Source organism: Gracilinanus agilis, chromosome 2 (assembly GCF_016433145.1).
Source record: "Gracilinanus agilis isolate LMUSP501 chromosome 2, AgileGrace, whole genome shotgun sequence".
NCBI lineage: Eukaryota > Metazoa > Chordata > Mammalia > Didelphimorphia > Didelphidae > Gracilinanus > Gracilinanus agilis.
The window spans coordinates 562,700,952-562,717,657 of NC_058131.1; the positions used below are offsets into that span (position 1 = coordinate 562,700,952).

General features: G+C 36.4%; 1 protein-coding gene across 2 annotated transcripts in view; it reads right to left on the minus strand.

Moving 5' to 3' along the window:
• The window catches only part of SLTM (SAFB like transcription modulator), a 41,506-nt gene extending 25,051 nt beyond the window's left edge, over positions 1-16,455 (minus strand). For both annotated transcript variants that reach the window (XM_044665308.1, XM_044665307.1), the window contains exons 1-5: positions 16,114-16,455; positions 14,450-14,540; positions 2,862-2,926; positions 646-840; positions 106-153 (exon numbers count right to left, since the gene is read on the minus strand). In XM_044665308.1, the coding sequence (XP_044521243.1) occupies positions 106-153; positions 646-840; positions 2,862-2,926; positions 14,450-14,540; positions 16,114-16,281 (567 nt within the window). In that variant the 5' untranslated portion in view covers positions 16,282-16,455. The remainder of the gene's footprint in view (positions 1-105; positions 154-645; positions 841-2,861; positions 2,927-14,449; positions 14,541-16,113) is intronic.
• Positions 16,456-16,706: the final 251 nt, after the last annotated feature.

Below are 16,706 nucleotides of genomic sequence, written 5' to 3' on the forward strand. Positions count from 1 at the left end.
TGTTAATACATAAATCCAAATCAACATGGAAGTTTTATAAATAACAGAATTTTAAGGCCACTTCAATAAGCCTGTACTCTCATAAAAATAAAATAAATAACTTACTGGGACTGTAAGAAAGGTATCATCTTCACCTTCTTGACCTTCATTTTCCTAAGTTGAAAGAGAACACAATAAAGTTGGCTAAAATATTTGGGTGCTATGAAAATGATTTTAGCAATTTGAAATAACATATACATGTATCATATGCTCCCAATAGCACCTATGACACAGAAGGTGCTAAATCAACATTGAATAATAATTCCAACTCCTTTCATTACAAAATTCACAATTTACTTAATTATGCTAAGGAAATCAGATGTTTCCTTTAAGCTTTTTTAAGGATATAGAGAAGGGATGATTTTTAATAGTGTCAACAGATTTCAGAGTTGGTTCCGGGTTCAACCAGCTTCAAAAACAATTTGAAATACATGTAATATAATAGTTAAGATTGAATAATAAATTAATTAAATGTTAAGTGTTTGATTAAATATTTGAGGGCTATAAATGATTATACATAATTGACAAGAAAAATAAAGTCTTTTAACTTAAAAGAAAAGGGATGGAGAGTGGTTTGAGTAATAGTTAACAAAAGTGGTAAAATACCTGATTTTCAAGGTCTTTTTCTTTTCCTTGTCCTGCTTCTGCTTGTTTTAATTCATGATCTTTTTTATGTTGTTCAACAGTAGACAAGTCCTTAGAATTATTATTTTCTTCATCATTTTCAGCAAATTCTTCAGAGTCCTTCAGTTCATCATTTCCATCTGGATCACTGGTCTCTTGATTCTCTGATTCACTTTCCTTTTAATGTCAAGAACATTTGGCACAACCACAGCCATTAGCTTGAATACCATGGACTATTTTACTTAAGAAAAAAGATAGGACAATCTTCTCACCTATTCTTTTAATGGAATTTTCCCTCCCCACTAATTTGAACTGATATAATTCTTTTATTCCAGAAACAAGGTTCAAATATTTTAAATTTCCAAATCAACTACAGCATTAAAATGACAGGTATTATTAATCAAGGTAAATGAAGCTATGTGTTTTGAGTACCAAGTCTCTCATTTCTGTGGAAAAACAAAACTTAAACTTCTTTTAAAGATACTCTGATATTCCAAAAAATTATTATACAATTCCCAAGCCACATTTTTGGTGCTGTGGAAAAAAAGATATGTTTCCACAGAAAATAAATCTCATTGTTCCTACATGCCATACTTCAAGATTCTATCTCATAAACCATGTGCAAATCTCAGTTGTGAGAAAATGTAAATGGTTACAAAAGTTTGTTGTATGGCACATTATATCAATTAATCTTAACCACTTTGGTTTGGGACATGGTTACCTCTTTCAATACATGTTCACAAACAACGTTCCCTCTTCTTAATGTTGTAAGTGGATGGCCATGCTATTGAACAAACTATGAAGACTGAGCATATATGAAACAGTTTAGTGTTGGAAGTAAAACAGTTAATCTGACATAATTAATGATATGTATAATTAATATACATAGCAATTAAGCAGAAATACTAAATACTAAGCAGTTCCTATAAGTAAGTGCAATTAATACTACTTTGATTATGTTAAAGGGGGAAAAGTAGAAGAGGACACCTTCAACAAATCAGAAAGCTAGCCTATCTAGTTCTAGAAAAGCCCCCAACTAATCCAGAAAAGAGTGCTATGGCTAGGTCTTCAGTAAAGGAAAGTGGAACAGTGGATGGGGCACCATTCTTGCAGAAAGGAGCCAGTATTTCTAGCACAATTTTTATCTGTGGTATGTGAGGGAGTTTTTTGGAGAAAGGTGGGGTGGGGTGGGGTAGGTGTAAGAAGTGTTTCTGAGCCCCAGATACAGACAACCTGGGCCACTGACTTAGAGGCCTTGTTCGTCTTTAAAAATAGGGGTCAGGGAGAAAAAAAGCACAGAATTTTTTTCCTCTCCTAAAATTTAAGACATAATGCTGCTTTGATTTAAGAGAAAATCATCCCTGCAAAGGAGAAAGAAACTCCATCACATTCATTTGCAGAAAGAGAAATATAATTCACTCTTTACCTTCCTAGTTGAAATGCTTAAAATAGGATACTTCCACAGAGGGCCAAGTTAGGGGAAGGGCCCTGGTTAACTCAAGGGCAATGAGCCCTTCAAAGAAAATTGGCCTCAGGGTTGGAAGCATGAAGGGAAATGAAAGGCCAGCAAAGAAATTTCACCTTTTAAAATGTCCTAAGGACTATCAGCTCCACATATGCCCCTCTCTGTATATGGGTGCCTCATAAAATGGGTCCAACAGGTAAGGGTACTCTCTACAGGCCAAACCAATGTGAATAGTTTCCTGGCTTATTACAGTTTTGAAGTCCATCTTTATTCTCTCCAGCTTTAGCTCAACTCAAAGAGAAGGAGCTCTTTATCGTAGAAACATTCAATTTATAGACATAAGATGCTCACTCTCCATTTACTAGCTACCTATACTTAATCTAAGTTTAAATTCGTTTTAAAATGAAGGAAAATGTTTGCTCATTCTAACTCACAGTACTGCTCTGAGAATCAAATAATTTATACTATCTATGACAGTATTGTTGTGAAGATCAAAGGAGATACTTTATGTAAAATGTTTTGGAAGCTACAAAATATATTCAATACTGTAGCACTGTATCAGCAACTTTGTCTCTATTGGGCTTAAGAAAAAAACGAGTAGCCTAACTATTGTATCTGACAATAAACACAGTAACAGCCCTTCTTTCCTTAAAATGACACTCAACTGCCTTCAGCCTTTGGTCTTTGTCATGGGGAGAAATTAACTACCCAAACTGAGTATTTAAAACTTTACCTTGACAAATGTATCATCTTCCACTGAAGCATCTCCACTTAGTTCATCTGTTTCTTGTTTCTTACCTAAGGGAAAAATCAAATTGGGTTAGTAACTAGTGTTTTCTCATTTTAAGAGCAGAAAATAGGGAATAGGATACAGAATTAATGGATGCTGAATATAAAAGCATGGGAATATGTAAAAAAAAAGAGCCGGGAAAACAGTGACTTCGACAACTCAAATGGAATGAACAAAACAAATTTAAAAAATGTTGTAAAAAGTATGACAAAAGATGTGGCTCTAGAGAAAAAACAAAAGGCTGCACCTTTCCCTGCTTTCCTCTCTACCTTTGTTGAGATAGTATAGTTGTGGAAGTATGGGTATAGAATACTATAACACAGACTTTTTCTGATGTTGGTTAGTTTTGCTGAAAAACTTTTCGTCCTTATTATTCTTTGTTATAGGAGAAGATTCTGGGAGGCAGTGAAAAGATACATTGGGAAATATAGGCGACTTAAAAATTAAAAAAAAAAAAAAAAAAAAATTTGTTTAACCCCTACCAATACTGCATATTGGTTCCAAGGCAGAAGAGCGATAAGGGTTAGGCAGTGGGGGTTAAGTGACTTGCTCAGAGTCACACAGCTAAGAAGTGTCTGAGGCCAAATTTGAACCTAGGACCCCCCTCTTCCTTAGGTCTGGCTCTCAATCCACTGAATTTAAAACTAACCATATGCCTCTAACCCTAAGTGGGCCATTTAACATCTTTTTTGGGCCTAAATTTTCCTATTTGTGAGCTCAGAGCTGATAAGCTAAGATTTCTTGTAGTTCTAGATTCTATAACTCTTAGTACTAACTGGTGTTTTTATTAGTATAGGGAAGTCCCAGTGGAAAAAAAATCACCTCTACCCCTTTTCCAATGCGGATCAGCAATTGTGCTACAAACAGAAAGTCTTAAGAATTACTTGAGGTCCTTAGCAATTAAAGTAACTTGCTCAGGATAGTCAGAGGCAGGACTCAAAATATCTTCCTAGTTCAAATCTGACTCTTTATCCACACTACATAACAATGCCTCTATAATGGATTCACTAATCACTACCAATTGATCCAAGAGTACCAGTTTTAATTATTACAAAACTTCTACCAGATCCATTCCACAATCCAAGATACACTGTGAATGCCATGCAATTTCATTAAAATAAAACTGGACATACTAATCATTTATGTCAACCAATTTGCTACATATACAGACACCTTCATATTATTCTAGAACCAATTCTTTGGTCTTATAGAGTCACTGCCTTATTGGGAAACTACTATATTATATAAAGAAAACAATGCCCAAATTTAAGACAATTACTTCATGATAGCCTTCCCTAACCTAAGCAATCACTTGCTTTATTTTCTAGGCCATCTCATTTATACCATATAATTCTTCATTTCATTACATACTACTTTGTATTCAAGAATATGTAAATAATGTAAGTAATTCATGGAAGTAATTCTCCAAGTAGATTTTAAGTTCACAGAGGGCAATCAATAACTATCACGTACTTTTATTCTTCTAAATAGTTACAATTATGCTGTGCACACAATAAGCACTTAATTGCATGTCAAAGCAACTGATCAAACACATCTAATAGATGTAGAAATTGATTCACAATGACAAAACTGTCATTCAATGGACCACGTTTGTATGGTCTTATGAAATTACTGTAGAGTACCAAATAGCCCGCAATTTACCAATAGATTATATTATTTATAACTTATAATGTATGGCCTCATAGAAACAATGTGATAAATGTTTAGATTCCTAAAAACTTGCTCAAAATCTCATAATACAATTACAACTAAACATTTATAATAGGTTTTAAAAGTACAGTAGCAAAGGGTCAAGGAATGATCTAGAAAGAAAGTAAAGGCAGGAACTACTCTCTGGGAGAAGAGAGGCAAAGGGATATGGAAGATATAAAACTATTAATTAAAAATTATTTTGAAAGTGAAAAGGCAGGGAAGTACACTACTATAAGTTTGGAAGCAAATCTCAGGAGTTTGGCTGTTTGTTTTTAAAACAAGGGGTTTTAAAGCACATTTGCAAGATATGGAGAATCAATAGAGTGAATACAGTCTTTCAAGAGAGAACAGTAGGTAAGTTAGGTAAGGGAGGAATGAGGAATGATTAAGCTTTGGCAAGGGCAGATGGCGTCTCATTCTCTGAAACCAAAAGAAAGAAGAGTATAGATGAAAATTGAGTGGGAAAAGAAAAGAAGGAAAATGCTGAAGAAATTTTTAAATAGTCTGAATTTTTTCATTCATGTAGCAGAGTGTGGATTAGTGAAGAGTGCTGAATTTGGAAGTCAGTCAAGGTCTAAATTCAAAGTACACCTCTAAAACTAGCTGTATGACCATGGACAAATCACATGAATTAAGCCTTAGTTTTCTCATCTGTAAAATAGTGTTATCTATAACTACTTTCACAGACCAGGCTGTGAGACATATATAATGTATATGTATAGGGCTCTGCAATTACTAGAGTCAACAAATATTGTTATCATGCTACAAAAAGCACAGGAAAAGGGGGTAGCTGGGTAGCTCAATGGATTGAGAGCCAGGCCTAGAGATGGGAGGTCCTAGGTTCAAATCTGGCCTCAGACACTTCCCAGCTGTGTGACCCTGGGCAAGTCACTTGACCCCCATTGCCTACCCTTACCACTCTTCTGCCTTGGAGTCAATGCACAGTATTGACTCCAAGATGAAAGGTAAGGGTTAAAAAAAAAAAAAGAAAGGCACAGGAAAAGTGAGACAAAGATTGGAATAACCATTATGAAGAACATAATAGTAATCAAAAAATGAACTATTAGTGCAGCATTAAGAATATGTATTCTCAGGGCCTATTCAGCAAGTTTTGTCCTATTATCTGGTAGTATTCTGGATGTTCAAAAGTAGAAACATGAATAGAACAATGTATAATCCTGTACTGAAGAGTAGAAATAAAGATAAAAAAGTGATGGGATTCAGGAATGTAAAACAGTACATATATATTTCCCAAAAAGCTGATAAAACACTGGAGAGGGAGGGAAGGAAGCGAAGTAAGAACAGGAGAGCCTCATTTGGAAAATATCAAAATATTAAGGGAGAGGTTCATTTCACTGGCACTAACGAGCTTCAAATAAAATAATGCCAAAATTAAGGATAATTTAGGAAGATTTTTCTTTTCTAAAGGCTTTTTTATTTCAGATGACCTATAATCACCAGTTTAACAATTTAAAATATTCTTAATCTAATGTGACCTCTGGTTTTAGTTTTAAGTCCCACTCCTTTCTCCCATTCTCCTCTTTGAGTTGTATGATCTGTGTGACTTTGTACAAGTCACTTAACCATCCTGGGCTTCAGCTTCCCAGGTACAGAATGAGGACAGCTGGATTAGATAGAACTTTTCCAGCTCTATATCTATGAGCCTATAAATTACAACCTTGTGGTATGGAGACAAATAGTAGATGGGAAAGAAGTGGGCCCTAACAAAAATCTTCTCTTGAGATCAAAAGAGAGGAATGGATGAAGATATATGTAAGAGAAGAAATGGAAAAGAAGATATTCTCAAGAAAGCCAGAATCTCCTCCATCAACCAGTACAGCAGCAACGAGGATTAGTAGAAACACTGAAACCTGCATTCAAATCTCATCTCTATGCAGGCTGGCCGCAGAAAAAAGGAGAAGCAAGGGTTCAAGTAAGAGGGAAGAATCAAATAGGATTCCAAAGTATAAAGTTTGTCTTATAAGGAAAAAACATCATCAAACAAACCCCAGAATATGCTGAACAAGTATGGGAACCAAGTACTTCATGAATCATGGAGTAAGAATCATCAAGGGCACTCACCAGTTTCCTTTCTTCTCAAGCTACAGAAAAACTAAATTCTAGATCCTGAATACATGATCTATTTTCTTAACTCCAACTGCCACACAATTAGCAACTTAATACAGACAAGTAAATAAACAAGGCATTATATGGCACATGGAGGGAAAGAACGGAAACTCAACAGATTATAGGTCTCTAGAATATGTGGAGGATATGTGGGTGAAATGAAAGAACTGATTTTGTGGATTCAAGGTAAAATTCAGTGCTATGTTCTTTTTAATTCCAATCCCTGGCCATATATTAAGGGCCTACTTAGTCATAAGACACATTACACATTGCTGATGAAACTTTAATTGAAATGATCTTTTATGATGGTAACTTAAAAGATTCACAAAAAGTTTATCACAAAATTCTTTGGGAAGATCAGTATTTAAGGGGGAATTGGGAAATGCTTCTTGTAAAACCCTTACTCAGACAGGAGGAGTTAAAGAGAAGGAGAACAACAGCCTGTAAAAATGAACTAGGTCAGAGGATTTTATATTGATCTTGCAGGAAACTTTTACTAAATGGTATATGCATGTGCATGAACATACACATAACACTTGTAAGACAAACACACATACCCAGAGTCAAGGTCAGACAGAGAGCTAAGTAGAAGATGAACTGGAGTGGAGAAAGGTAAGTAGGGAAACTAGTTAGAAGACTACTGCAATAGTAGAGGTGTGGAAGTGACTGGGTTCTCAAAGGATAGATCTTATCTAGACAATTTTCAAGCTGAAAACCTTTCATATGTAGGAAAGGCAACATGTAGTAAGCAACTATGAACAATTACGATTATATGGGATAAATTAGAGATAATTAATAGAGGCAAGTTTCTATCACTGAAGGGGAATCAGATTCTCACAAAAGACTGTCTGCCAAAATACAGAAAAGCTATCACAAGTACACTGGCCACTATAATCGATTCTTTGGCCATGTTGACCCAAGAAAAAAGATAAATACACAAAAAACACTTGGACCTTTATATAGTCTCCTTCAGTTTCAATAGTCAGTAACAAAATAATGGAAAAGAGGCAGAAAGTGCTATGTACAAAACAGCTTTCAGATTATATGCATGCATCAAATTAACTCTTGGCACAATAAATATAAGCCACTTGCTCAACAACCAAGGAGATAATATACTTCTAGAGAAAACTGACCACATTCATGTGGATATTCTTGCAAAACTAGAAAATTTTTTAAAAATTTGGTAGATTAAATTTTATAGCCAACAATCACCTTTTAATGTTGTTATATATGGTTCCCTCATAACTGGAACTCATGATAAGCATAGACTAAGGGATCATGAAGAAGATAGCCATAATTAAAATGGTCTACTAATTCTGGACATCAATTTGAAATTACTAAACTCTTACTATCCTTTATTCCAACAATGCTACTACTAAGCACATACAACTCAGTAAGATCAATGACAAAAATCATGGTGGCACAGTCTGTTGTACCAAAAAACTGAAAACAAATGTTCATTATCTAAGGAATGGGTAAATAAATGGTGGTATGTGAATATAATAGAACATTCCAACCATAAGAGAAAAATATCATTCAAAAACACATAGAAATACATGAAGTAGTATAGATCAAAAAGAGAAGAACTAATTGCATATTAGAGGATCACAAAAATACAAATAAAACACTTAAAGGTAGCTAAACTCAAATTGTAATGACTAGTTTTGGTTCTAGGAAACTGATGATATACCTCAAAGATGGGGGATTTAAAGATATGGGTTGAAATATACATTGTAAGATGCAATTGCTGTTAGTTGGTTTTGTTGAAACATTTTTACCCCATGGTATAAACAAAAAGGCAACTGGAAAATTTTAAATGCAAAAACTAGGGCTTATTTTCCAATATCTATAACAGAAAATCAGGAATGTGAAGTTTGATGGCACTTGATAAAGCACCAAAAAAAACTACAAATTGCATCTTAATAGTCAAATTTGTTTTTCCCTTTTTTAAAAAAAAAAAAAGGTTACTGAGGGGGCACTTGGGTAGCTCAGTGGATTTGAGACCCAGGCCTAGGGACAGGAGGTCCTAGGTTCAAATCTGGCCTCGGACACTTCCCAGCTGTGTGATTTTGGGAAAGTCACTTGACCCCCATTGCCTACCCATACCACTCTTCTGCCTTGGAGCCAATACACAATATTGACTCCAAGATAGAAGGTAAGGGTTAAAAAAAAAAAAAAAAAAAGTTACTTCCTTTCACATCCCAACCTCTAACAATCTTGCTTCCCCCCTTCATTCACTAAAACTACTCTCTCCAAAGTTACCATTAAGCTCTTAATAGCCAAATCCAATTGCTTTTGCTCAATTCTTATCCTTCCTAATGCTCTTCACTCCACTGAGCACTGGTCTTGATACACTCTTTCCTAGTTTTTTTGGACTGCTTGCTACCTCTTGGTACCTACCTCCTGCTGTTCTAGACACTGCTGACCACCATTCCCAATACTCTTTCATCCCTGGGTTTCTGTGACCACCTCTTAGTTTCTCCTATTTGTTTGACCTCTCTGTCTCCTTTGCTTGATCATCTTCCATGCCAGGCTTTAAAATCGATGTGCAATCTGAGGCTCTAACCTGTCCTTCTCCTTCTATGATCTATTTGGATCCAATGGGTTCAGTTATCACTATGCATACAGCTCCCACAATCTGGTTCCCTAAAACAGACTACATTCCTGTACTATTCAACTGCCTATCAGACATCTTCAATTGTATACTTGGTGGGTATCTCGAACTCAACACATCCAGAACAAAATTCCTTATTTCCCCCCACAAAACTCCACACTTCTTTTTGTCCTACACATCATGACCCTCCTAGTCACCCCAAGTTATTAATGACCTTGGAATCAGTTTTTACTCCTTCTTCTACCTCCCTCCTCATATCCAGTAAGTTGCCACATCTTGAACATCTTACATGTTCCTCTTCTTTCCAATAATCCTAGTTCTAACATTCTTGCTTTTTAAAAACTATTCTTGTCAACATTAGAGTTTCTCAATATAGTCTCCTTTAATCCTACATGACATTTGGCTACTCTCTCCCTTTGTTACTATCTCCTTGATTCACAACATATCTCCTGGACTCAAAGCAGCCTTAAGTCTCCCCAAGTCCAGCCTTTCCTTTCTCCAAATGCATCCTCCACAGTGATTATGTGACATTCCTAAAGCACAAACCTGACCACATCAGTTTGCTGCTTCCCAAGGCTCCCATGCTTCGGTGATAAAATACACACCTGTCTTCTGAACTTCTGAAAGCCCTTCACAATCTGACTCCATCTTACTCTACAGTATACCACACAATACACCTCTCTTCTTACACTCCACATTTCAGTCAAACTCACCTATTTGCCATTGCCTATACATGATATTCCATCTCCACAAAAACCTTTCATGCCTTTGTAATGGCCATTTGCAGGAGTAAAATGCATTTCCTACTGATTGCTGCTCTCTATCACCAAGGGACAGTTCTCTTGAAGCCTTGTGGCCAAATCATAGAACAAAAGTTTCATAAAAATCAAGACCAGGGGTAATCCAAAGGAAAATGGAGATATATATATAAAATGGATATATAGCATGTCTTACACACAGGAAATTGCATAAAGAAAACCTAAAACTGAGCTGTCACATGGGTTGCTAACAAGCACAAAAAATAAAAAATGGGCAGCTTTTCAGTCAAATAATTCAAACTCATTAAGATGTGGAAAGGAGGACTTATAGAATTCTAGGAAACAATGTTTTAAGAGATGAAGAGATGACTTATTCAGCACAAATGAGTGAGAATTAGCTCATGTATTTTAAAGTAAAGTAGGTACTGGGGTACAAGATATCATGGTGGTATTTCAAGAATGCACAGATCCTTCCATCAAAAAAGACAGTAGAATAATCAACAACTTGATTCTCGATACCTATTTTTAAAAAAAATTTATAATCAGGCAAACAGGACAAAAATTCCTAGATTAATGTTTTCAATCAGACCAAAATACCTGTGAAATCTTCCCCCCAAAAAAATTTTCCTAGAATTTTACAATGTGGAATAAGATACAAGAATTTTGTATATCATATTATGATACTGTATCATATTAAATATAATTGTGACAGGTTACTATTGCCCTAATAAACGGATCAACTTTAGAAAATCTTATTCCACAAAGACATTATCATTTGTATTTAATTAAATGTGAGGTTTATAGTCATTTCCTTAAAAAATAGAATAGCTTATCTTTGGTCAAGAATGAATTCCCACCATCGCTCTGTACACTGTTTCTTAACAGAAATTGATTTGCATAATTTTGAGTTATAGAACTTTTCCTAAGAACTTGCAATCAAAGATGAGAAGTGTTAAATTATTGTAATAGGTAGATAGTGATACTACTCTAAATGTTACTTAAACTAATTAAATTAATTTGTGGTACTTGAGAGCAAGGACTGCCTATGCTTTTCTATTTGTATTCCTAATGTTTAGCACAGCATTTTGTATAGTAATCCCTTAAGTAAATGCTCCTTAATTCATTAAATATTTTTTAAAATCTAGCAGTTGCTTTCCTTATGCCTTGAGTTTAACAAGTTTAAGAAGCCAAAAGAAGGGGTAAACTATAGCTTTGTGTACTCAAACAATTTTAATATCAGAATATCAGGGGAAAAAAAAGCTTCTGAATAGGGTGTGATTAGCATTATATTAAAGAAGCAACAAATAAAATTACAGTAAAACCACACGACTTATAAGTTCTCCTTTAACCTATCTTTGGAGTAAAAAGAAGTTAACAGTGAAGAGAAATAATCTATAGTCTCCTAGTTCACTAACTACATGTAAATGGAAGGTATTAATGTGCTGATTAAAAATAAAATTTCACCTCTACATTGAAGAGAGAATGGTTAAACAGGTCTCAAAATGGCAACTAAGTATATATGTTATCACATAAAACACAACTTAGTACATTATTACATTTTTTAAAAAACAAATTTACTTTATATAAGGCCTTTCCTTCATTTAGTTTAATTACATGAAGTTTTGCCACAGTATTTTAAAATAAAGGGACACAGGGCAGGCTGGATAGCTCAGTGGATAGAAAGTCTGGGTTCAAATTTAGTCTCAGACACCTTCCTAGCTGGATGAATCTAAGCAATTCATTTAACTCCAATTGTCCAACCCTTACCACTCTTCTCCCTTGGAATCAATACTTCATATCTCAATATATTTAGTAGTATTGATTCTAAGATAAATAAAAGGCATCATTTAACCGGCATCCTGAAGAAAATAACTTTTCAAAATAAGTAATTTCTCAGATAACAAAAGATTGTGATGTCTCTTTAATTACTAATCTTTATGCCTAAACTAAAATATATTACACATTCCCTTACCTATTTAGACAAAAGGCTAATTCAGTTTTTTTTAAAAGAAAAATTGCACATGCTTGTTAACTCAGTTGCTCTCAGGGACTATTAAGGTGTTTTAACAGTTTTCCTCAATACTAAATGACTTATTATGATGTAAGCTGCCATCTTTTGGGAGTTTCTATCTTTTCCCTAGCTCTTTGCTACCACTTTCTGCTGCTTTCAAACAGCCCTTCCTCTAGCAATTCTATTTTCACCTCTTTACACCTGCTGTGGGTTGGAGGAAGATAAAGATTACCCAATTAGTAAAACTACCTAAAGTAGGATTAACTAGTCCTCTAAGGGTAAAAAGGAGTTTCTTGTAAGTAAATAACCTCGGCTTTGGTATATTTTCCTCACACATCTTAGAAAGCCAGTGAGGAAATGTAGATGAAACGCAGCCTTTGGGCTTCCCAAGGCAACTAATCAGATGACAATGTTTAAAATCTTATTTCAGATAATTTATTAGCCATGTGACTGGGTCAAATCACTTTTTAATCATCCTGTATGTTTTTTCATCAATTAAATGAGAATAGTAGCCATACCCATCTCATAGTATTTTAGTTATCAAGTGAAATAATGGAAAGCATTTATATAAATGGAAATTCTACTATTACTTTGCAGATTCAGATTTTTTAGTTTTCTTATCTGTATTCTGAAGTTAAAGTAATCAAATAAGTGATCCCTGGCTAAGTGAGATGCTTTTGTATATTAATCTTCACAAGCATATACAATAAAATTGCTTTTGTATATTAATCTTCACAAGCATATACAATAAAATTGATAACATTAGGGTTTTAATTTTTTTCTTGCATTGGACCCCCTTCATCTTAAAATGTCTAAAAATGAATAAGAATACAATGAAAATCAATTATATGGGAAATATTGTTAACAGAACATTTTTATGAGAAATTAAGAATCTCTAAGCCAGACAAAATGGCACACACCTATATTCCTAACTATTAGGGAGGCTGAGGATGGTGGATGGCTTAATTAAGCTCAGTTTAGCTACAGTAAGGTTAAAACCAATTTTGGGGGTCCACTCCAAGTCTAGTACCAATATGGTAAGTTCTCAATAGCAAAGAGTCACTAAGTTGCTTAAGAATAGTAGAACTAGCCTGGGTCAGAAAGCATTAAGTAAAAGCTTCCAAGGTAAGAAATTGTAAGATCAGGCCTAGGAGTGGTAGCTACACTTCCAGCCAGGGAAATTGAGTCTAAAGAGATTGGGGAGTATGGAGGGAAGGTAGAAGGGGAAGGTGGGGAGAAGGGGAGAATGAATCAACTATCAAGAAACATGAGTCTTGACAAGAAATCAAGTACTTTACATGGGAATTAACTGTCAGGTCCAAAAGCTGAAATTATGTTTGAGGAATTCTTAATTTCAGTGCCTTAATTCAGGCACTGATTTTTGCCCAAGTTCCCCTTCTCATGAGAAACAGAAAAACCAAACTAAAAAATTAAAATGTTTTACTTCATAATAACAAAAAGAGTACCTGAAGTATCTGAAATTCCAATTATCATTTTACTATTTGGGGGGAGGGTAATTTACAGGATTTTCAAAATAGCACTAGAAGGAATTAAAGGAAAGTTTCAAGGATTCACTTCGAGTCCTGAAATAAACCTTACTAAGCACTAGCTGACAATCAAAAAATAAATTTTTGGAACATAGACTTGAAGAGGACAATCCAGCTTAACATGAGAAACTGCTAAAGAAAAACAAAAATTTTACTCAAGTCTGTAAGAGTAAAGTTAAGAGATGTCTTCCCAAATCCACTTTAAAAGTCTCACATTAATGAAATGTTTTGATATAATTACAAAAAAATCAAGTTCTGATTACAAACAAGAAAAATAAAGGGGACCTCAAACAGTTCCAAATTGTTAATTACAGTGACAATGCACTAATTTGAATTCCATTACTATGAAATATTATAACTGTACTAGTAAAAGCTTATCTAGTGAAAATGAATTTGCCTAGAAAAAATTAAATTAAAAAAAGCAATTTGCAGAAATGCAAGTTAGTTAATTGCCCTTTTCCCCCTCTTCCCTTTTTTCCTCTCATCCATTTTTCTTTTATTAGGAAGGAACAAATACCATATGAAGCTTAATTTGTAACATAATAATAAAGATTCAGGTTTTAGGTCAAGGTTGTGTCACATAAATCTTATATGCAGACTGAAAGTCACCGTCACTTTGGCAATCATTACTATGAAGTCTTGATTTGAGAAGACTGAATGCCAATGGCAAGTAGCAAAGTATAGCACTATATAAACAGGGCAAATAGCACAAGAGCACAGACAGTTATATAACATACACATTTTTTAAAGCTTTTAACAACCTTTGTTTTTGGCTGCTGCTTTCTTGTTCGAAGTATCACCAGAAGAAGATAGGTCAATATTATCAGGATCACCTCCTTCCTCTTCAATTGCCTGTGTTAGAAAGGGGGGTTAATATACAAATTATGTTTAAGTTGATATTTCAGTAAAAAAAAATTTCAAATCTCTTGAAAATATATTATTTAACTATGCTTATAAGGTAGCTAGGTGGGGCAGTGGCTAGAGCCCAGGGCTTTAAGTCAGAAAGGCTGAGTTTAGAGCTAGCCTCAGGTTCCCTAGCTAGGTGACCCTGGACAAGTCACTTAACCCCACTCCTGAATCTTTGCCAAAACCCAAACTTCAGATCCGACTAAAAAATAAAAACATCCATACTTGCTGAAAAAAAACTCCAATACACATGATTAACAAAATCATACCAAAATATATTGATGGCAAAGAGCCACGAGAAAGGGGAGGCAGAAAATAAATATGAATTGGACCCAAAAAAAGGAGGAAGAAGATGAATATCAACTGGACAATTACTAAATTCTACATAAGTACAGTATATCATGAGCCATTTAAAATTAATAACAAGTGTAGCCTTTATATTTGCGATGCAATATTTTTCCCTCCCCCACAATCCCGACATATCCAGAAATAAATCTGAGGCTCAACCGTTGAAAGCTCAACCGTTATTACGGGATGTGAGAATTTAAAATATAGTTACCTATAGATAGACTTATGTGGATTTATTTATATATACATATATATACACACACACACACAAAACAAAACGATGTATTCGACCTTTCTATATACACAGATTTTATGCAGATCTACCTATATGTGTCTCTCTATATAAATCTATATCATTTATGTAGACCCCTCTCTAGACAAAAATCTATGCATATAAAACTATGTATGTAATAATTTAAAATGTATTGTTAATTTATATTAGGAATACACATAACACTAAACATTAACACATGCATTTTATAGAATATGTATCCATATGAGTATACGTGTACACATATGTATCGAAGAACGATGTCTATTTCATAATATGTACCTATGTAATAAAGTCTATATTACATAGTAAATGTAGATCTCTAATATCTGTATGGCCCCAGATAGAGTCTAGCTATCCCCCACCCCGCCCCGCCCTCCTCGAAACTATCAATTTCATTAAGATAGAGACATTTGAGCCAAACACGGTAACTTTACTGAAAGCCCCAAAAGTGCCCGTCCCCTTTCAGGCCTGGAGAATGCCATGCGCTCGCCTCTAGCACAAGACTCTTCGCAGCTTCTTAAATTCCCACCGTTCCCGGGAAGAGCCAGATCGGCCAATCCAGCGCGGATGCAGCGAGGCCCCGGGCCGTGGATCCTAGAACCCGCCCGCGAGCATCATGGCCGGGCCAGTGAACCCGAGGCAGGGTGGGGGGAGGGGAGCAGGACGCCCGATGGCCCCAGGTGGAGGGTGGGGGTAGGGATAAGCACAGAGATTGGAGGAGGGGAGCGCAACAACCCCCGAGGCCCCCACCCCACCACCAGATCCATTAGGGCTCGGGGAGCTCCCAGCAAGCCCAACGGCAGCGTCGAAAGGGAAAAGGGGAGCAGATGGGTGGCGCGGCCTAAGACCGCGCAGGACGCCGCCCCCTCTCCTTTAGCGTACCCGGTTGGGCCTCACCTGCTTAAGCCGGGAAACGAGCACGTTTTTCACTCCGTTAATATCCAGGTTCCGCCGCTTCAACTCCGATTTGAGATCTATCACCCGCAGGTCGCTAATCTTCTTACTCTCCGACTGCCCCGAGGTTGCAGAGGCGGCAGCGGAGGAACCAGAGGCGGTGGCGGCCATTTTAGAGAGGGAGAACGCAGGGGAGGCAGCTCCTGAGCTGCAGGGCGAGGAGGGCGGCGGCGGCGGCGGCGACGGAGGGAGCGGCGGCGGCTGCGACGGCGGCGGCTTCACCAACTTAGAGTCGGCCCGAGATCCTAGCCAGTCCCTCTCCGCTGCGCACAATGAACCACTGGCCCCGCCCCTCGTCCCACCCCGCCGCAACCAGCCACGGCCAGCACCCGGATGGAAGGGAACGCCTGCGCACTGGCGGGCAATTCCCGCTGTCCCTGAGGAGTACCTGCGCACTGAAGCCTCTGGACTGGGGAGCCCAACCCCCTCCAACCCCGCTACCTGAAGAGTGCTGCCCTCCTACGCCCTTACGCGAGGTGTGAGGTCAGACAAGTTTTAACTGCAGTAACGTTCACTGAGCCACCGTTCCATTGATT